Source organism: Patella vulgata, chromosome 3 (genome assembly GCF_932274485.2).
Source record: "Patella vulgata chromosome 3, xgPatVulg1.2, whole genome shotgun sequence".
NCBI lineage: Eukaryota > Metazoa > Mollusca > Gastropoda > Patellidae > Patella > Patella vulgata.
In genome coordinates, this window is record NC_065881.2 from 20795197 (window position 1) to 20818269 (window position 23073).

Sequence of the window (23073 nt, forward strand, 5' to 3'; positions counted from 1 at the left end):
GGATATCAGAAGACCACCTTTTCCCGGTAAGATCACAACATCAATGTTGATTTAAATTGACAAGTAATTCATGTTTTCAATGTCGAAGACTTTGGATGATATTGAGTTAGAGATTTAGTTACTTTAAATGGGTATCAGACTTTACCCGAACACTCACAACACCAATTCCTCTCTATACTGCTGGAGTTAAAAAGCATCAAATGAGCTTCCCGTATGGTTTTGGTAAATTCGTTAAAGTTTGGGCGATTTCGTTAAAGCATGGGCCTTATATACAAGGTCCATGGTTAAAGTGGCTTTTCGCGGTGGGAAATAGGTTGCAATTCCGAACCCTTATTTTTTTTTAACACCACTGGCAAAGAGGCCATCAATTTTTTAAAAACAATTTAAGGATTTATACTCTCTCCTGTCTCAACATCCACGCCAAAATTCAAACAAAATAGATAACTATAGCTTACCTATGAGATTCTTCAAAACGTAGAGATTCTGTTCTGATAGTTGTTGAAATCTGTCCCACATGTGATGACCTGGAGGCATCGGTGTCTTCTTCTCCCAACCACCACAAGCATACTGATAAAAGTTGCTACACGGTCGAGCCGTTTGATCCATATTCTCTAAAATCGAACTCGCAGCTTGAATACATTCCTTCGTCTTGCAATGTTTTTTCTCTGTAACGTAAAAACAATTTTGAGGTGTTGGTAGAACAAGTGAGAAAATTAAAAATAAAATTCTCGTCGCCATCTTTTTGGCTTTTTTTTTTCTAAATATCGAAGAACACGTAGACTTGCGAGGACAGTCTAATCCCAGTGACGTATCGAAGGGTCTTTGCAAAAAAGACAGAGTGGTTTGGGAGATTTTCTTTTATACTTCCAATTAAACGTCTAATCTACATATTTTACAATATAATGAAGAATGGTCAATTGAGACTACGTCTCAGCCATTCTTTAAAACTCCTCACTACTCATGATCGTTTCCTGGCACTATTTTATTCATCAAGTGTTTATTATGCAGTCTTTCTATAGATAGTTCTAGGAATGTATGCTTCCACGTCAAGAGGAATATACAATTTTATCTTAGATTTTCTTTTTTAAAAAAAGCATCAAAAAATTAAAATTAAATTGGTTTGTTGAATTTTCAAAAACTGAAATATGCATTTTGAAACCATTCTATGGTTGTTATCATGGAATTCTATAATGTCTGTGTTTTCTATCGTCAAGTTTGGCGTTAGGTCAGGAAAAGGAAACTACCCGCGAAAAATCAGAAGCTTTGAGACAATATTTCTTCTAATTTTGGTGCATATATGTATAGGATTACAGCACAGTGAGCCACAGCAGCGTTATTTCCAAGAATGTGGGAGAATTTTTTTTTTACAGTGGAGTGAGCCAAACCGCCCTTATCTCTGTCCGCCCCGACCCCCTGGACACGCCCCTGGAATATACATATTGAAATTCTAATAATTGAAGCTCCGCTACATGGAATATTTGTTTATGTCTTATACAAACGATATCTACCAACCAATTTAAGGATTGGGGTTTTCAAACGTTATATTTGGGAACTTTAAACTTTCTTAAGCACTTTCTTAAGATGTGCATGATGGAGCTTGAATTATCGTTCACCTATATGAAGAGAGAAATGTCATTGCATTCAAAGGCAGTCTGTGATAGTTAATTACTGGCATGGTTGTAAGTGACATGCGTTGTTGGGGGCATTTTATCTTTTATATTTGCAACAATTCTATATTAGATTAACTGTGAACCTGCGAACTTGTGAACTATAGTTATACAAAATAAAACCAGCAATATTCTGTACAAGACATTTCTTCAAGTGGACATTAAACCAGGAAATGGATTTGTTTATGTCGATAATCATTCAAGCCAGATTTGGAGAATAAAAGGAGTTGTCGTGGGCGTCACTAATAGCCAAATAGATTTAAAGGCACGGAAGACCGACCATAATTGCTTCCCAAATCATTAGTGCTAAATGAAATAATATGGGATTTAACGTCTTAGTTTTCTCCACCAACTTGGCTCATGAAAACGGAGATACGCCATGTAGTGTGTAATGACGTAATTGTGGGCCATCCGAATAAATGTACGCTTTTCCTTGTCAAACCCCTATTCCTTCGTCACTGACAAGTAGAAATCAGACTGGAAAAAATCCCGAGAAACATTTTCGGCCGACACTGGGATCGAACCCAAACGTCCTAGTTAGTAAGCCCGTACCAATAGCCATACCAGACATTTTATCTGTTTTCAGCTCGCGATCATTTAATCTACAAAGAAATATGACGTCAGAAATAAAAATACTAGGCCTACCTTCTTTTAATATAGGCCTTGTTAATCCTACTGCTAATCCTATTATTACGACAAAAGCTACTAACATTGCTGCCATAAGAAACTTTTCTAGCCCCGTCCTGTTGCGACAACATGGTGTCCGTATAGCTAACACGTCATAATCCTCCACAATATCATCCTCGGAATCGGATTTCCCAAACGGGGCCTCCGTCATCTGCAAGAGAAACAAAAGATTGATATCATAGTTAGAAAGGTCATAGTTAAAAACGCTATCTGAATTTAAAATCATAGATGCGAAACTGTGGCTTTAAGATCGTTTTTTACGATTCCAAAGGCATGAGTCAACTCGAAGATCAGACGAAAGGGGTTGAAAAAGTCATCCATTATTTCGGAACATTGTTCGAGATTATTCCCAGCGGTCTGTAATTCCTTACCAAATGTTAAAATCAATTATATCTTATACAAGTGGTAACTCACCTTGATGGCATTGGCATTAAGAAGCTCGTTCTCTTCTGAGCAGGCAGTTCTGAAAAACATATAATTCGTTGAATTAATGGGTGATAGAAAACGTCGTAGAGAATTCACAGAAATGTCATAAGATATATTATTTTACATCTATTTCAGAGATCGATAAGAAAAGTACTGATTCGTTCTCTATGAAATAAGATTAACCAAAAGAATGCATTTGAATAATCATTAGTTTAGTTCTGGAAAAACTCTAATACAACAAAGGCCACCACCATCCGAAAAATTATTACAGATGCCAATGTGATTTCAGGTGTGACTAGTTTTAATACAAAACAACATCATCAAAACGTTGAACCTAAATGATGATTTATTGAAATGAAATGAACTAAACAGGCTGATGAAGATGAGCATACGCCATGCAGTGTGTACTGTGAGGGAAATTTCGACCGGACAGCGACGTATCCGCTGGATTTCGTCGAAATGCAACTGTAAAGAGTTTTTAACGTGCACGCCAACTAAACACCAGGCTTTGCCATCCTGAACCTTTGACATGAAGAAATGCCAATACAAAACCCCGAGTAACTTTCTCAGTCAACACTGGGATCGAACCCGGGACCTCCTGATTAGTGAACCAGCCTCTTACTCACTGATCCACTATTATCTTTAACAGTCCTGTCCCAACAATAACCCTCAAGTACACACATTCCGTATTATCACCAATGCGGTACTTGTAGTATACAAACATAGTTTGTTATGTCCTCTAAGCAACTCATCGGGTATTTTCTTCGAGTAAATTCTAATTGAATGAATGCCTGTGTATAATAAAACAGGTACACGGAGACATGTTATCAAACATCCTGCCAGGATAAACTAGCAGTCATCGACAAACATCGATTGTTTGGCCAATCATGTGATTAATCCGACATCAAAAGTAAAAGATTTTCCCGTTAGCATAATTCTACCCATGTCTATCAGTACAATACATCTATCGACATGCTAGACACGATTTCTATTAAAACATATCGGAGCTGTCTTTGTTACATAACAAGCACAAAGAACGCCACCAGCAACCATGTTTTCATATGTTAAAGCTGCTTGTCGTCATTTGAGAGAGAGAGAGAGAGAGAGAGAGAGAGGAGAGAGAGAGAGAGATGATGGGGGGGGGGTCTTAAGGAGTGAAATTATACAGATCACCCTATCGTACAACGTACAAATGTTGGATCGATATCGCACCACCTGTTTCAATGTCAGAACTTTTAATCTAAAGCACATGGGATAGATAACTTCGTCCCCATGGGATAACGTCAACATGACTTACACTAGGTCATTTCGGGACTAACACATGTGAGGAAACCGGAGGACCTGGGGAAATTGCACAAGGTTAGGCAAGCGACCCTACACCTAGCAAACTACAATAAGTTGAATCTACAAGGGGAATTATCAGTTTAAAAATAGTTCAATTCCATTCAGTATTTACAAAGATAAGATGAACTGAACATTTGCAACACACTGCCCACCTTCTCCCAACGATCCCGCTTGTGCCACCTATAAGTGTTACATAAAATGTTTTGTTGGACCTCTTTTTAATTTGATCAAACCCAAGCCGGATAGATTATCTACCGTTGATATAATGGTTTTGGCTTTTTTAAAAAATTAATCGTTAAATAATCGATTAGAGTAAATTTTGTTGTGGATTAAGCTGCAAAAAGTAGACATTGGTCCAAAAAATGCGACTTTAATATTTCAGCAGTTAGAAATATTAGAGACTTCGACTAAAAGAGCGCCACAAGCAGAAATAGTTTAGGCTCCGAATAAAAGAGAGCCACGAGCAGAAATAGTTTAGAGTCTGGAGATCAAAGATGTATTAAGTTATTCTACTTCTATAGTCAAATACAACAAACATAAAACCCATTTTAAATGTCCGTGTTAAATAATGGTATCCCAACACCACGAACTGTCTGATATAGATTATATCACCTTGGGATGGAGGGGAGGGGGCGAATTAGAATCAATTGATGACCACTTTTATAACATTTGCCAAAACGTCTTTTAATATGACAAACACGATTTCTATCTTAAACTTTGTGTAATCTGTCTGTCTTCTATAATAGGTTAAAAGATCACCACTTGCAGGAATTGTTTGTGAACATTTTAAAATAGTCTGCGTTAAGCCAAGACTATCACACTTGAACAATCAATAACGAAATGCCATGGCGAGAGTTTTAGACAAAAAACACGTAACCAAGTGTGCTGTTTTTGAACCTAAAAACTACAATTACAAACATTTTAACATCGATTTCAACAAACAGAAAGTACAACAATGGACGACATTTAAACAATAAAAAAACCCTAGAACATCGACCTGTAGATTCCGTTTAATTTCATCGCATTTGTATATACATGTACAAAGAAATAAAATGAGGTTTATCGTACTACTTTTCTGCAACGACTTGGTTAATGAAGACGAGCATACGCTATGCACTGTGTTATAAGGGTAATTTTGCCCGGATAGTGGCACTACGAATTTCGACTGTTAGGGACTATTTTACTTGCACGCCAATGTGTATACGGGGCCTCAATTTTTCGTCCAATCCGAACGATTAGACACTGTTCCTTGTCAATACCACTAGGGGACACCAAGCCGGCGACCACCTGTGCGAGCCAGTGCCTTACTTATTGGGCCACTGTGGCCACTGTATGTAGTACGGCTTTAAACTACGTTTCATATCAGATTATGAAATAAAGATAATTGATAATATCCCGCAGTCAACTAACAATATCTTTGTGGAAGAATAGAACAAACTCAATCAATATCAATTGTAAACAGTACCAAGTTTATCGAAAGCATATTCTATCTCATGTGTAAAACAATATCTACTATTTGAAGTCATAACACCAAAGGTATTGAGAGGCTGTGGGTATGTGTATATAAAATAAAACGGAACGAAAGAATATTCTAATTTTATTAGATCGTTGCTGAAAATAAGAGAGAGAGAGAGGGGGAGAGAGGGAGAGGGGGGGGGGTTACGTCCATTCGACACAAACAAGGTCATTTCGGGACTAACATATATAGTTCAATTTTATTTCAATAATTCGCATACGCGTACTCCTTGTCACGTACAACCGGGGAATCGAAACCAGATGACTCAATGACAGACCGTATGATACGGCGCGCACGTGCTAACCATTCGGCCATCCAACCCCTCTGTTGAAAATAAAATTGCACACTTGATAAATGTACAAAAAAGGAAATGAAATGAACTGGAGTTTAACGTCCTGCTGTTCTGCTCCGACTGGGCTAATGAACACGGGCATACGCCATACATTGTGCTATTATGGGGGTAATTCTGCCCGGACAGTGGCGCTACGAGCTACTATTATATCGAATTCCAACTGTCAAGGTATTTTTTTACGTGCACGCCAATGTGTACACAGGACCTCGGTTTGTTGTCCCACGACAAACAAAGAAGAGAACTACAAATATATATGCTATGATGGAATATGTGATAGAAAGCAGTGTCATGTGAACGTCATTAAAAATTATATAAATTATATCATATTTCGATCAGGTCGTTACTGACGAAATTATATTCATTTGGAAATAAATAAATACATAAATAAAAAGAAAAGAAAATCAATTGTCAATGTAAAAACACTAAAATGCCTATTTACTTTTTCAGAATCCTACTCATTAGCGTTTATTTGAAAAGTTACATTTTTTACTACAAAAAAAATAATGGAGCAATGAGTCATGCTTGATCAGTAGAACGTAGCCTGCTTTAAAAGGGCCTTTATTCCTGGTAGTTATAATTAGTGATAAAATGGTTGTTTGTCATTATGACATATTTAATTAATAAGTTATAACAATAGAGCTGCACTGTTCATATAACTGAGGTCTATATTGATCACCAATATTACACTGCTATCGGATCTTGTACAGCAAAAACTGCTGGCTTGACAAACTCACTCACGCATTAAAAATCACTAAAGGTCGGAAACGTAGTCGTAGTTTCGAGGAAATTGGAAGATTTACGCCAATAGTCATCGCAAAGAAATCGAATACCAAATGAAAGACAATAAATGGGGGTTGACGTCCTATTTTACAGTACCGACCGGGTTGATAAAAACTGACATGCGTCATGCAGTGTGCTATGCGGGACGATTTGCCCGTTCAGCGGCGGCCTTTTCATATAATTCATATAATTCGAACTGTTAAGGACTCTTCTACGTGGACGTCAATGATTACATGGGTAAACCTTGGGTTTTCGTCCCATCTGAACGACTAGACGCTCTGTCCTTGCTAGACCATTCGTCACCGACAAGGTGAAACCAGGCTAGAAAATTCCGAGGAACGTTCTCGGCCAACACTGTTATCGAACCCGGGATCGGTCGGTTAATGAATCAATCTCACCGAACCACCGTGCTCCCCCCCCCACCCGAAACAAGAGGCGCCGAATCCATCCAAATACTGTTCTGTTCCTTTAACATCTTATATGATTACGTAAAGATGTCAGATAAATGAATAAGTGTGTATAGGTAGTTAAAAGCCCGTGTTTTATGGAGTGGAATGATGGCATTAATGTTGATAGGAACATAAAAACTGTCTGGAGGAAGCTACAGGCCAGTATTATTGTCAGTTAATAGAGTGGAATAAATGAATTGATGTCGATAGGAAACAAAAAGTGGTTGGAATTCGCCAATAGCTATATCTGTCAATTACAATATATATCAGTGTATATAAGATAAATTAACAATGACAATACTTATTACTTTTATTGATTTCTGGATTATTTTTTTGAAATTTGTGGCACCATTGTGGCTCAGTGCGTACGTCGCTGGCTCGCTAACCAAGGGGTCTAGGGTTGGCTCCCGTGCAGTGTTTTCTGAGAAAGTTCTTTGGGAACTTATAAAAATAAAACCTTGATAGGTGGAATTCGCAATTAGAGTAGGCCGTTGTGCCGCTGTCCGGGCAAAATGTCCCTAATAGCAGACTGTATGGCGTATGCCTGTCTTTATTAGTCCAGTCGGTGAAAAAAAGTAGGACGTTAAACATCATTTTATTTCATTTGTTGATCTCGCAGTGATTGTACAGCAACTGAACTTTTGCTGAAGACATCTCGGTTTTAGAATGGCAGTAAAAGTGGACTATATCGATAACACCATTACAGATCATGTTCATCAGCCATGTTTATATTAGACTTCCGGTCACTCAACAAATGACCAATACTAACCACCACTTAAAGCTGATAGTGAAAGAAATGGACATCGTCACGCGTGTGCTAACATTCCTAAACAATAATGAACAACATTAAATGTGTGGTCACGACCAAGGACAATGGATGATTAATTAATAGACACCAATTATGGAAGTACTTCTTTGATCAATAACCGATCTGTTAGATGTCAAAAAGGAATTTCTGGCATTTTCTCGCCTCTTCCAGAACAAATATTCACTAATATCGAATGTAAAGTAGCTTAAAGGAACAGTACGCCATAATAAATAGAGAATCTCCTACGAGTCGTTTTTGATATCAAAAATATCAACATAAGTCGATAAAGTAAAAAAAATTTGACGAGTAGGAGATTTTATTTATCACCCAATCCTTTCTTACACGCATAAATAAATAAATAAAAATAATTCTTTGCTATAGATTTCACTTTTACTGAACCTGATCACATGCACAAATAAAAAAAAAAATAAATAAATATAATTCTTTGCTATAGATTTCATTTTTACTGAACCTGATTACATTACGGCGTAGTGATACATCATTTTTTAACAGCAATTCAACCATTGCAAAGTCCTTTATATTGACCCAATGTTTCCATCAAGGTCAATTAAATAAAAATAGTTCAAAAATAGCTCATTTTTAAAATAAAGAAGTTACTTTTAATAAAAATGAACTGTTCTTGGAAAATAAAAAAGTAGTTCCTTTACAACTGACCAATCAAATTCGTGTAATTAGGAGATATCGCAGTAGATTATGAAATTTATCACACAAGCGATATCTACTGTAGAATGTATTATTGGGTGATAAAGTTTTATTCGTACAGAGTGTTAGGACTACATATAGGCTACAATGACAAGTACACACTGGCTAAAACATGCCAGTACTTAAAGGACCTATCCATACTAAATTCCAAAAAATAGAATTCCAGACCATACACAATCAAAAGTGATCATATCAAAGAGTACACTGGTTAAGAAATTATTAGTCCTTACGGGTGTTATTGGCCATAATTTAAAATCGCTCATCAATGTTTGTCGGATTTAGAATATTTTGCAAATTACAATTTTGTACAAGTTGAATTATTTAAAAAGAACGTCAGTCCAAATTTAATTCAGTTCCGTTAGTATTTACAAATAAATGATAGACTAGAAATTGTACAACATTCGGCATCCTCTACCTATAAGTTCTGGTGAAAATCTTTTGGTGACCCCTTTTTGAATATGATTGATAATCGAAGCCGAGAGATTGTCTACCGCTGATATTTTGATTTCTTAATTAAATTTTAAATAATCAATCGAAGACATGGAAATCTAGATATTGTCCTTAACATGCGAATGGGAAATGAAATGGAATAGAGTTTAACGCCCTACTTTGCTACATAGGTTGGCCTAATGAAGATGGGCATACGCCATATAGTGTGCTATGGCTTACTTTGAGGAAAATTTTGCCCGGATAACAGCCTACTGTTATATCGAATTCCAACTGTCAAGGGATCTTTTACGTGCACACCAATGTGTACACGGGACCTCGGCTTTTCGTCCCATCCGTCCTGCATCACTGACAAGGGGGAACCACGCCAGAAAATGCAGGGATCGAACACCCAACCTCCAGACCAGCGAGCCTGCGTCTTACCCTCTTAGCCACGGGATTGACGGCTTGAATTCAGGTTGTTGACACATTGATACACTTAACGAATATCATCCCGAATGTAAATTTATATTAGACAACCCCAAACAACCAAATTCTTCACAATGCGACACTCGGTTGCTCCGACATTCTTCTATTTTTTTGCCTCTTCCGAATTTTTTTTCTGAAACTTTAGACTATTCTTTGACTACTGCGTAAATAAACATTTACATTACAGCAAGCATCTGAATGTGCAAACTCAAGTGATATCTAAAGACACTCTCGAGACATTTAACGTCAGAATCAAATAAATAAACTTGTTATTTTAGCTTTGAAATTTACATAATTATAGTTATCAATAACATTTCGTTAACACTTTGCTACAAAGTAGATGATTGCTGTAGTATAAAAACCGGCCGTGGATCGGCACTTGATAGAAATATCTTATTCTAAGCGGTTTCTAACAATGCTTTATCACACTACCGTGTCAAGAATCTTACATGCGTACTATCGATTCTTGCTTTCAATGTCGCAATTCGATACAAGGCATGATAAAAACTTCTGACAGCCGCCACAAGCAAGGATCAAAAATGATTCTACCATATTTTTTTTTAAATCCATGCCTTTCGATAGTTTCTTAATTCTGGTGAAATCGATTCAACAAAATTCATTACGGTGAGGAATATTGCTCCAGGGCATGCTTACGTTTCAGACCACCTGGTGCCACTTCACATAGCTAATTAATTTGTCCATCACAACCACCTTACAAAATCGTTGAAACCAAAGTAGTACTCAGACCGTCCAGATTGTACCTTTAGCGTATATAGAAATAAGTTGAACTATGTCCACAACAATCTCGCGGTTTTTAACGAACTTGTGAGAATTGTTGGAGAGTGGAGAGAGGCAACCCCGGAAGTGAGAATAGGACTTGTTCTTCTCAGCTGTCAACGAGATTTGTACCAAAGACACATTCTAATCCCAAGGACCCCGATTAATGTTAACATCTCATATTTTAACATCAACTCTACTCAAACTAGGTATTTCATCACTAATTTGCTTGAGCGTTGGGGCTTTCAGTAGTGGGTGAGTGGGTGAGAAAAAAGCCTAGGAGGTTGGACAGGCGAAGCTAGATCCCCCCCCCTCCCCAGCACGAGTTTAAAAGGCAATAACGGTAATTTCCATTGTAAAATATGTATCAATATCTCCTACTAATAGCAGTCTCCGTGTCCATCAGTTTAATGGTACCGGTAATTTGATTTGTCTAGGTCGTCTACTAGAGATATTAACACGTCCTTATTGGATTATCGTATAAATAACAACTCTCCATACGACGTGACATCTTTCTATACGGTTGTCTCCAATCTTATTTAAACATAAAATCTAAAGTATTATTTCCCCTGCAAACCCATAGAGGTATAAACATTCACCACGTCTTGCCACTACTTAAATGGAACAATTGAGATGTGTGAATTTCACAAATATAGTACTTCTACCTCGTATACATCACCTGCCACGTTTCAAAGAAGGGTTTTTAGACTTGGATTTCTGAAGCCAGGCTATGAAAGAAGATTACCCGAGTCTGAATGACAACACACAGTCACCTTACTATAGATATTTAGAAATAAAACAACATGAAAATTATTAATTTCGTCGTTCTATAACTTTTCAAGAATGAACGAGTCGAATATTTTGATTTGAAACATTGAGACAAGATTATGGTCTATTTCGTCACACGAGGGCATTTGATTTGAATTCTTTAACTTCCCTCTTTTAAAGTTATACTTGCAGTGAGAATAAATTGACCTGATAATCTATCTATTGTAGATTGTCTTGATTTAAAATAAAATATTTTGAGTTGAGATACGTTTAAATCTTCTCAATATCTTGTTTAATTGGTACAGCATATGGAATTCTGTAATCAAAACAATGGCCGACAGCCTATTTACATTACACTCCTGTTGTATCATGATTATCTCTCTATATATATATTGTAGAACATGATAAGCTAATATAAGTCATCAATATATATTGATTCCATATCAAATCAAGCTTATAATTACTATACAATTAACTGCAGGTATACGACATGACAACAACCAATAAACATTACATTGACTGCAGGTATATGACATGGCAACGACTAATTAACATCAGTAATCATATCGATAACAGAAATCTGAAAACAAGTTTTAAAACATCTGTATCCATGATGTTATTTGGGTATCAACGATTAGATCATTCCAGATCATGGTGTCAACGATTAAATCAATCCAGATCATGGTATCAACGATTTTATCAAACCAGATCATGGTATCAACGATTTTATCAAACCAGATCATGGTATCAACGATGTCATCAAACCAGATCATGGTATCAACAATGTCAGCAAACCAGATTTTATCAAGCCAGATCATGGTATCAACGACATCATTAAACTGGATCATTGTATCAACGATGTTATCAAACCAAATCATTAGTCAGTATAACTCGCCCCTTGCAACTGCACACGTGTAAAGTTTACTGATGTTAAGCCAGTGGTTGACCACCCCTTATTCTACAACAGGCGATTCTAGTATGCCCGTTCTTGTAATGGTAAACAGGAACATCAACTATTTTAGTTATGTGTGTTAACGAGTGTCGTTTATTTGACAAGGTGTGGCCAATGGATATTCTAAATTTTGGGGAGTACAAATACCTGACCAATTCCATCGTACAAATGTATTAATGACTCTATGTGTGATTTTAGCACTATTATATCCCATGTAAACTATAATATTGTGAAGGTTGAATCTGCAATAGGAGTATATAATATGTCCAAAAATGATTCAACTCCGTTCAGTGTTCCGAAAGATATCATAACTGAAAATTCCATCCATATATGATGCTCGCTGCTCCCTATGTAACGAGACGACCGCCATCTTTATTTGTAGTGAATCCATGGGCCTATTATAAATCCGATTGACTCCAAGCAAGTTATTATCTAACGTTGGTATTTCGATTTTGCTTTCTTAATTGTTAAATAATCAAACTAAGTACATATTAACGTGAATAGAGCTGTGAGAAATTTGATCATACAAATCACACATCGTTTCTTTAAGGTTACGATCGAATAATCTATGGTGTTTATCTAAATAGTTTTAAGAGACTCAATTACTGACATTTAGATTAAATGAATCATCTAATTATATCTAGCAGCACGGTTATTATGATTAATCATACGAGTACCGCCATTTTACATATATAAATTTACATTTTTATCTACACTTGTGTATAAATACGTATGAGTTCACTATAGACCCCAACTGTTTTAACTTTATTATGACAAAGGGAGAAGATGACCCGCCCTCGCTTCTCACGACAGCGAGTTTATAAGTGTGTGTTAAGGAACTTTTGGTATCCGAGGACCCTTATTTTTTCTTTTTCTTTTTAATTTGTGTTTTTAACAATTTTCAAGTGTAAATAATTTAATTAAATCAACCTGTCTATAATATCATATTCATTGTATTGGACGTTAAATCTGTAATAAACAACAACAACAACCCCTTGTCTACGATATCACCCTAGGTGGAAGTGGACGTAAAACTCTAGGAACGAACGAACGAACTATAGAACCCATTGTCTACGAAATCACCCTTGGTGGAAGTGGGCGTTAAACGCCAGGACCGACTGACCTTGTCCACGATATCACCATCGGTGGAAGTGGACGTAAAACTCCAGTACCGAACCAACGCACTATAGACCAAATACCGAGCATGATGACACCCCGCCATCTTGAAGTCCTTTAATCGATGCGCAATTGTCCTAGGAACAAGCATGCGAAGTATCATCTAGATTGTACTTGAATTAGCGGAACATTGTTTTTTGTCGAACAGCGTCGTCGCCAAGAACACGGTGAGTAGAACTTTTGGATCCGTTCCTGATCCCAAAAAATTGTAGTGGCAGTAGTTCAGTGAGTATGACGCTGGCTCACTAACTATGTAGTCCCAGATTCGATCCCGGTGTTGCCCAAGAAAGTTTCTAGGTATATTCCAGTCCGGTTTCACTTTGTAATTGATGCAAGACGGATATAATGGTAAGAAACAGCTTCTAGTCATTCGGGTGGGACGACAAGAGTATGAGTAAACGCCGCTGTTCGGATACAATTTCACTCACAGCAATCAATATGCATGGCCGCTTCAAATTTCACTCACAGCAATCAATGTGGCGTATGGCCGCTTCAATGTTTTCCTGTTTTCGGAGGAATGTGGGATGTTAAACCCAATTTCATTTCATTTTGTGTTTTAAAAAAACCCCAAAAAAACCACATGCATTATTCTGGTATATAACCAGACGACCCTCGTGGCAATTACGTCGAAAACTATTTAGAAACATTTATTTATCCTTGTTGCCTCGTCCCTATACGAAGGCCAATAAACTCACCGAACCTACTCTAAAGTATACAACATGCATTTGCAAATCAAGAAATAAAAATCTCAAAACTCATGAATAACAACAATAAATCTAATCTAAGCCCATAAAGCTTTGCATCATTGTTTTAAAACACTTCCACATTACTCTTCATATAACAGGCTTCTAATTCTAATAATAAACTCATTATTCTTAACAGACTCTTTTGTTAAATGCTGATAATGTCCTTTCGCGCTATCAAGCAAAGCGAATACGCTGATCGAGGATAAATTCCTCGTAATTATTGATAAATGTCGCATAAATCACCAACATTAGGACAGCGTTGTAAAGAGTGAAGAAATCAAGCCGTAATAATTGGTGCGGTTCTGTGTTCGAGTCAAGGAATAAAGAGTTATATTGGAACACCAGGGCAATATAATGTAGGTTTGATTGCTATATGTTGTCGCGGACTACCGTATGGAGTTCCCTTTTATATAAAGAATTAATTGGCATACGTTCTTAAGATTAATAGGGACAACAACAGTTCTGAGCGTAGATGTCCAAACATTTGTAATACATGTTTTTATACATATGGGAGTCGTTCAGTGTATACTAACTTTTTCTAGAATACACGATACCACTTTTTATTTTATTAGGAAACTCCTCATAGCTAACCAGTTATGTATATGAAATTCCAAAATGATAAACCGATTATCACTGAAAGCACAATTCCCTTGTGCGTTGCATTAACTTGTAACCTTTATGGCTATCTGGATAATTCGCGGGGGAGAATTTTGCCCGTACACCAGCGTTTTCGCCTAATCCTTTCAAATTACAATTATTGTAATAGTTCGTTTAGGTAAACGCTAAACCTAACAAATGGGGACCGGAACTGAAAATGATTCTTCTCGGCCTAAGTCGGGATTAGAAGTCACAACATTCTAGTGACAGGACCTGTACTCTACCGCTCCATCCAAGTACTTTTGAGACCACATACGGTACTGGGGAAGAGTCTTCTTCAAACCCTATGGGAAACTACTGGATGAGTACCGACAATGTCACTCGCTGTAGTTCGACATCTACGGACCCCTTACAGGACAAACACCATTAATATAATTCACTTAATCTCACTGTCTGCAACACAAACTCTAATAACCCACCTAGATACGCACAATTAACGATTATATAATACCAGGTCAGTCCCCTGTCAATAAATTTCTCTACTTCCAAAAATGTCAAGATTATGATCCGACTAAATTGTCTCCATATATAAGAATAGTGTCTATTCTTATAAAACTGTACGACCACTTACCTTAACGCTGCTAAGTTCGCCATTTTGTAGAAGGTGTTCAATATCTGTTTGAATAGTTTGTTTATTTACAACCACAAGGTGCATTTGTTTAAGCAGGTCTAAAAATGTTGTCTTTATTTGTTTTAGATTCATCTTGGGTCACGTTAACTCTCAAATAGACTTTCCGTATAAAATTCAAAATGGTGGTTTGAATTAAAAAAAAAAAAACCTAACAAGTCCAGTTATTGATGAGACTTTGATAATGTTAGCCAAAGAATGAAAAACTGAAATGGGGTTTAACATCCTACTTTTCTGTTTCAACCAGGCTAATAACGACGAGAATACGCCAAGTAGTGTGTTATGAGGGTAATTTTGTCCGGACGGGGGGGGGGGGGGGATGACCGAATGGTTAGCACGTGCGCGCTGTATCATAAGGTCTGTAATTGAGTCAACTGGTGTGGTTTCGATTCCCCGGTTGTGCGTGACAAGAGGTAGGGTCGCCTGTCCAACCTCGTGGGTTTTCTCCGGGTACTCCAGTTTCATCGCACTGCTAAAGACCCTACGCGTAAACGCTTTATTGAATTAAAATTGCACCATGTGTTAGTCCCGAAATAACATAGCTTGTGTCGAGTGGACATTAAACCCCATTTCTCTCCCTCTCTCTCTCTCATTCAATTTCATATACATAACTGGTTAGCTATAAGGAGTTTCCTAATAAAATAAAAAGTGGTATCGTGTGTTCTAGAAAGAGTTAGTATACACTGAACGACCCCCATATGTATAAAAACATGTATTACAAATGTTTGGACATCTACGCTCAGAACTATTGTTGCCTCTCTCTCTCCCTCCCTCGCTCTCTCTCTCTCTTGTCCGGACAGTAATTGAATTCCATCTGCTATGGGTTCTTTTACGTGTACGCAAAGGTTTATCTGGGACCTCGGTTTTTGTCCCATCTGAACGACTAGACGCTGTTCCTTGCCCCACTCACACAACAAAACCACGACAGAAAATCCCAAAATCCCAAGGTACTTTCTCGGCCCGCACCAGGATCGAACCCGAGAAATCCAGATTAGCGAGCTCCTAGATTTCTCAAAGTAACCACCTGTTACGAAATGAGTAGCTTTTAAAGTATAATCTCTATACCATAACGTACTGGTGTCGGTTTATTTAATGTACACGGATACACATCTATAAATAGTATTTGTCAACAAAGGGAGACTGGGTTGTAAAACTGTACAAGTCTCGATCACCCAGTGTTACGACAAGTGTCAATATAAACACGGCCACATTGGTCCAGTTAACAGTTTAACGACAAATCGGAGATCAACGGCAGATCGGAGACTCTAATACAACTTTCGTTTATATATTTCTTTTAGTGATTTTAATATTCTAAAATTAAATGTAGGATTTATCAAAATAGTATCCAGGGTCAGCTAGGATATGTGTTTTCCATTAGTTCTCACCAGTCAGATAAAAATAAAATAAAGACTACTTCCGGTTAAATAAATCAACCCCGATTAGTTCTTACATAGGGGGCAGCGGTGGCTAAGTGGGCAAGGTTTTGATCGCGGGTTCGATCTCGGTGTTGGCCGAGAAGTTCTTCAGGATTTTCAGGCGCGGTTCCCCATTGTTAGTGATGCAGGACGTGCGCCTGACAAAAAAAAACGAGCCCCCGTTTACACATTGAAGTGCAAGTAAAAGAACCAGATGGAAAACAATTACTGTTTCGACAAATTTGCCAACATAGCACACTGTATGGCGCATGCCAGTCTTCATTACCCCTGTTGAAACAGAAAAATAGGACGTTCAACCCTTTTTTTTTTCTTTCTCCAATATTTACATAATTATGCCAGTGTAACTATGTGATAAATAAACAGTGAGAATAAAAATAGACATATGTTGTTGATGTACACTATAGTATTGTGAAGAATCGAAATAATCGATCGATAGTCTTGATATAGTCTAAACAAAAGGTAGAAATCGTATAGTGCATGTTCTACACGTAGGAAGTCTTACCGATTCAGCTTCCTGGAGCATGGGGTTCTTATTGAATCAGCTTCCCATAGCACGGGGGTTCTTACTGAATCCGCTTCCTAGAGCATGGGGGTTCTTACTGAATCAGCTTCGTACAGCATGGGGTTCTTACTGATTCAGCGTCCGGTAGCATGGGGATTCTTACTGAATCGGCTTCCTGGAGCATATGGGCTCTTACCGAAGCAGCATCCTGGAGCATAGCAATTCGCATTGAAGCAACTTCCTAGAGCATGGGAATTCTTACAGAGACAACTTTCTAGAGCATGGTAATGCTTATTAAAACAACTTTTTAGAGCGACGTAATTCTTATTAAAGCAACTTCTTCCTTATTGAAGAAACTATCCGGGTTCAGATGTTATTTTTTGAGTTGAATATAACTATAACGAAAAGAAACCTAATAATACATTTTCGTCCATTTTCATTTTTTGAACATCCTACTTTTTTGTACTGACTGGGATAATGGAGAGGGACAAAATCCATACAGTTGCGCTATCGCCTACAGTTATGTCGCATTCCAATAGTCAAAGACTCTTTTACGTGCAAGGCCAGTGTATATTTGCGCCTCCTTTTTTTTCGTCCTTTCCGAACGACTAGACACTGTCACCGTCAGCCCCGCCCACCTACCCTTTTGCACCATAGATAAATAGACATGAAAACTGCCTTTCAATACATAATAGGTCGTACGTAAACCTTTGTATAATGACTGTCTAATCTATATCACCTGGTGACTATATTGATATAAACCTATAACATTACATATCATACTAAAAATAACATCTCATACATCATAACTACAACCAAAGCAAAACCTTTTATCATTATATAATTGATTGAATACAAAAATATTATTGGAGATGGATTATTGTTTGCTGTTCATAATCTTATCTGATCGTAGAATATATTAAGATCGCAAATTTGAGCGCTAATAGACTTGATATTAATTTTCTATTGGGGTATGTGCGCGTTTAGAGTTGGGTAAGGTATTATATAATATATATTTAAGAATTTGTATAATATTATATATAAAACATATTTAAGAAGGTTTATTTAATTTAGTTATTGATACACCTGTAAGACTAGAGTAATCTTATATATAATATATTTAGGAAGTGAATGAATGAATTGCACCAACAGAGTTAATGAGAGAGAGAGAGAGAGAGAGAGAGAGATGGGGTTAGGGTTAGTCCACTCGACACAAACTAGGTCATTTCGGGACTAACACATGGTTCAATTTTATTTCAATAATTCGCTTGCGCGTAGGGATCTTTAGCAGTGGGAGGAAACCGGAGGACCCGGAGAAAACCCACGAGGTTGGACAGGCGACCCTAATCCTTGTCACGTACAACCGGGAATCGAAACCCCGCCAGTTGACTCAATGTCAGACCGTATGATACAGCGCAGCGCCCACGTGCTAACCATTTGGCCATTCCCCCTACCCCCATAGTTAATGAAAACGGGTACACAAAGTAAGTAAAAATGACCCACTTATACGAGTAAAAACAAAAATCCACTCATTTCTAGACATTAAAATAAACAACATAGCCTAACCATGCAGTTTACACATTAAAAGTAACGAAAGGGTTGGTTTAAAAATGACACTGGTAAAGTTTCTGAAAAATATTCGTCTTAATTCATTATTCCAGTTGACGCAGAAAAGTAAGACGTTAAACCACATTTCATTCAATTCGTTCATTATTGAAAACGGCACATTGATAAAAGTAAAAACAAAACTCAGTTCATTTCAAGATATTAAAATAAACGATACACTATGCAGTCTACACCTTAAAAATATCCAAAGACCTAGTTTTAAAAATGATACTGATAAAACGCCTATGTCTACAATGTCTACACACGTTATAACTATCTTCAATGACCAACTTTACTAAACTTAGACACCGAAATACAATGATATAAGTACACAGATGGTCATTTCATATATAAAACTACTTACTTTTTTTTCATGGTGGTCTGTTATAGCAAACGTTAATCCTAATATCCCCGTGTTTATGTTCACATGTCATAAATTATACATACAGATATAAGTAAATTACACTACTCTCAAACTAGGTCACTGTCAACCCATAGAGACTTGTCAACCACGATATAAAATAGATACCAATACGCGCGGTGACAGTTTATTGCATGACTGTTTATTTGAAGGTTGTGGAACGTTTTAAAGGTCAAAACAGTACAATTTGAATAAATATAAACTAAAAACAACTGTTATACCCGGACAATCCTCCATTATTTGTTATTGTTAGAATACGGATATGCGTAATAAATAGATAACCGTTTGTTTGCTCTTTGTACGTGACCTCACGTTAGATATATGGGTACATGTTTAATGACCTCGTAGGTAGGTGTACTCCTAAAACGAAATATGGCTCCCTAAATCAATCCCCCAAACTTTAGAAGCATAGCTTATCATATCTCATAAACGGTAAGGGATTTAAACCAGGGGACACTTACTAACTTATTAACACCAGAAGATCCCATGAGAGAGAGAGAGAGAGAGAGAGAGAGAGAGAGAGGGAGGGTCATTTCCTCAGGAGTAACACATCGTATAATTTCATTTCAATTATTCGTTTGCGCCTAGGAGTTTTAAGCCATGGGGGAAAACAGGGAGACACAAACCAGGTCATTTCGTCGGGACTAACTTACGATTCATTTATATTTAAATACTTCGTTTGGGGTCTTTTGCAGTGGAGTGAAACCGACGGACCCGTGGAAAACTCACGAGGTTAGACTTATTAACAGAACTAGGCAAATCCGGAATTGAGAATCGTCGGACTAGTTCGCCTCAGCTCTCACTGAGATTCGAACCCAGGACACACGTACTCTAATCTTAACACCTCAAATTTTTTTTTAGCTTATAAATAAAATCATATTTTACATATGGTTGTAAAAAATAGCATTATTGTAAAGAACGGAAACGAATTTTTTGCTTGTTTATTAAAGGTACAAACTCGATTTCCTGATTATTTATAAATATTTTGTTAAAAGAAAATATCTATTGTTCTCTAGTTTATGTATATATAAAATACACTTTATATTAAGCATTTTCTCACGTAAACATTATTATTTTTACTCAATAAAGAAATAATAAAAAATTAGAACAAATACATTTCCAGTAACAATGTAAAGTACACTAAGTACAGAGAGAGAGAGAGAGAGAGAGAGAGAGAGGGGGGCAGTGTGGTATAATTCGCTTATAAGATTATTATTATTATTATTATTACAGCATATTTATAGTGCGCCCTTTCATATAACATGTTCAGGGGCACTTTACAAAGTGACAATGTAATCATAAATAAACAACAAGATTATGGACATCTTCATTAATTTTAACAGTACACCCGCCCCTGGCTGAATGAATGACCTAAGAACTGACATTAATCTCAAAGAAACATATTATTACAAAGTCAACTAGTTTCTTTATACAGCCAGAAACAAGTTCATGTGTGGTTATTGACCAGCACAAATCACTGAATAAAAACTCTTCAAAGTGAAGAGCTCAGCACATTTTCTATTCTGGACAAGTTATTGGGATTAGTCCTCTCTGTAAGACTTGTATGTCAAGTCTTGACTTTCTATTAAAGAATATACTAATACATGAGGGTCTAGATATTTCATATTAGCTCTCTATATATATAACATACCCGCTGCTTTCAGCAGATGGATTCATATTTCAACAACCGAGAACAAATTAAGACAGCATTCCCTATAGAAAGTATTGTGTCAAATGAGATTGATTAACCAAATATATATTAAACGACTTTACTCAGGAGTAATTTAAATAATTAAATAGATACGAAAAAGAAACATCCAACCGACACAGGGTATTTTTTTTCTCGGGACTAACATATGATCCAGATTTATTCAGTGGGAAGAAAGTGGGAATTAGGCAAACGACCCCATTCCTTGTGTGGACTCAAAACCACGCGACTTGACTTTATAACAGACCTTATGATCTATAGCGCCCTGCGTTAGACCATTCGACCTCCCCCCCCAATTAATAAAATAAATTAATATTAATATATATATATTACGCGAGAAATACCCAGTTTTTCAATAATTAAGAGTGGAATCAGATGTTCCTTAAAGAGTAAGCAGAGTGAAATGTGATTTAACGTCCTAAATTAAAATGAAACGAATTATACGAAGTATATATTATACACGTAACTATAGCTGAAAGTAGATTGACTATTGTCAAGGTATGGTTGTGTAATATTTGTAGTATTTGTAAAATCAATGTAATGTATAGTAATGTGTGTGTGTACATCGTTAATACAATAGGAAAGGTTAATGGGTTGATGCATGTACAAATACCATTTACTACACAGTGATAGACAAATTGACGCCTGTTTTAACATCTATTACTCAAATTAGTCGTTATTTTAATTCACTGAAATGTAATAAATTAGTCGTTATTTTAATTCACTGAAATGTAATGGCCTTTATAGTCTTACCTTTCTGCACTAACTTGGCTAATGACATAAATTTAACGTCTTGGTTTCCTGCACCATGCAGTATGCAATGGGGAGAATTTTGTCCAGACAGCGGCGTATCCGCCTACTATTCTTCGTCGAATTCCAGACGTCACAACAATGTGTATATGGGTAGACCTCAGTATTTCGCCCCATCCGAACGACTAGCTGATTTGTCCTTACTAACCAACAAGGCTTTGAATTGTACGCAAAAAATATAGATTTTGAAAGGGCGTTTGACAATCGCATGCCCCCCCCCCCCGTTCCCTGGAGAATTATATATTCACATGTGTATAAGAAACCTTTGCAGGATGTCAAATATCAGTTGAATGGAATTAACATATCACGCATCGTATTTTCAAATTACCCTAATTCATTTCACAAACCAAAGAATGGCATCCTTCGCTGTACCCTATCAATGCACCCAACCATATACTCTATTAAAACTCAGTTACAGCGAACTGTGTTGTTAGTGTAAAAAATGTCACCCCTCGCTGTACTCTATTAAAAGTCATTTATGACAGACTGTGTTATTAGTATAAAAATAAGTATGTCTAGGCGTTCGGAAGGGATAAAAAAAAATACTGAGGTCCCGTGTAGCCTATACATCGGCGTTCACGTAAAAGATTCCTTAACAACTGGAATTCGAAATAAATGTAGGCCGTTGCACCGCTGTGCCCGTCTTCATTAGCCCAGCCGAAGCAAAACAGTAAGACTTTAAACTTAATTTCTTTTCATTCGTGTTCTCAAAGTAATACTCTATTGAAAGTCATTTATAAAGGACTGTGTTATTAGTTCAAAATAACAACCTAACCACCACTATTAAAGGATCTATTAACTTACTTCTTAGCCATGATCTGCTACAATCCGATCTCACGTCTAATAGTTCAATGTTTAACTTACCTGTTCACGTCACCTTTTTCACCTGGTTCAATCACAAACAAGGTAGTTGATGACGTATTAACTGCCAGCGGCGGCGGTGGCGTCTTCATGGTCGCCTTAATCTTTTTCGTTTTTAAGCAATTACAATAAGGTGAGAGATTCAAACAATAAATGTGAAAGAAATGGTCCTTAATTAATCGCCTTCTAGCTAACCATACTTCAATATGTTACGTATTAATACGTAATCCTTATTATTCATTCATTAATCACGGTAATAAAACAATTACTGACCGGGATATGATTATATAACATAAATATGGCTTAAATCATATCATAGTTCTTAAGATTAACATCATTACGACATTAGGTTAATAAGT

General features: G+C 36.8%; 1 protein-coding gene across 9 annotated transcripts in view; it reads right to left on the bottom strand.

Moving 5' to 3' along the window:
- Positions 1–23073, bottom strand: part of LOC126814316 (endothelin-converting enzyme homolog) — a 159290-nt gene that overhangs the window by 17328 nt on the left and 118889 nt on the right. For 5 of the 9 annotated variants that reach the window (XM_050539398.2, XM_050539400.2, XM_056099544.1 and 2 more), the window contains 3 exons: positions 2769–2817; positions 2313–2505; positions 456–665 (listed from right to left, as the gene is read on the bottom strand). In XM_050539398.2, coding sequence (XP_050395355.1) covers positions 456–665; positions 2313–2505; positions 2769–2817 — 452 coding nt within the window. The other 4 variants (XM_050539399.2, XM_050539405.2, XM_050539404.2 and 1 more) reach the window with 4 other exon arrangements.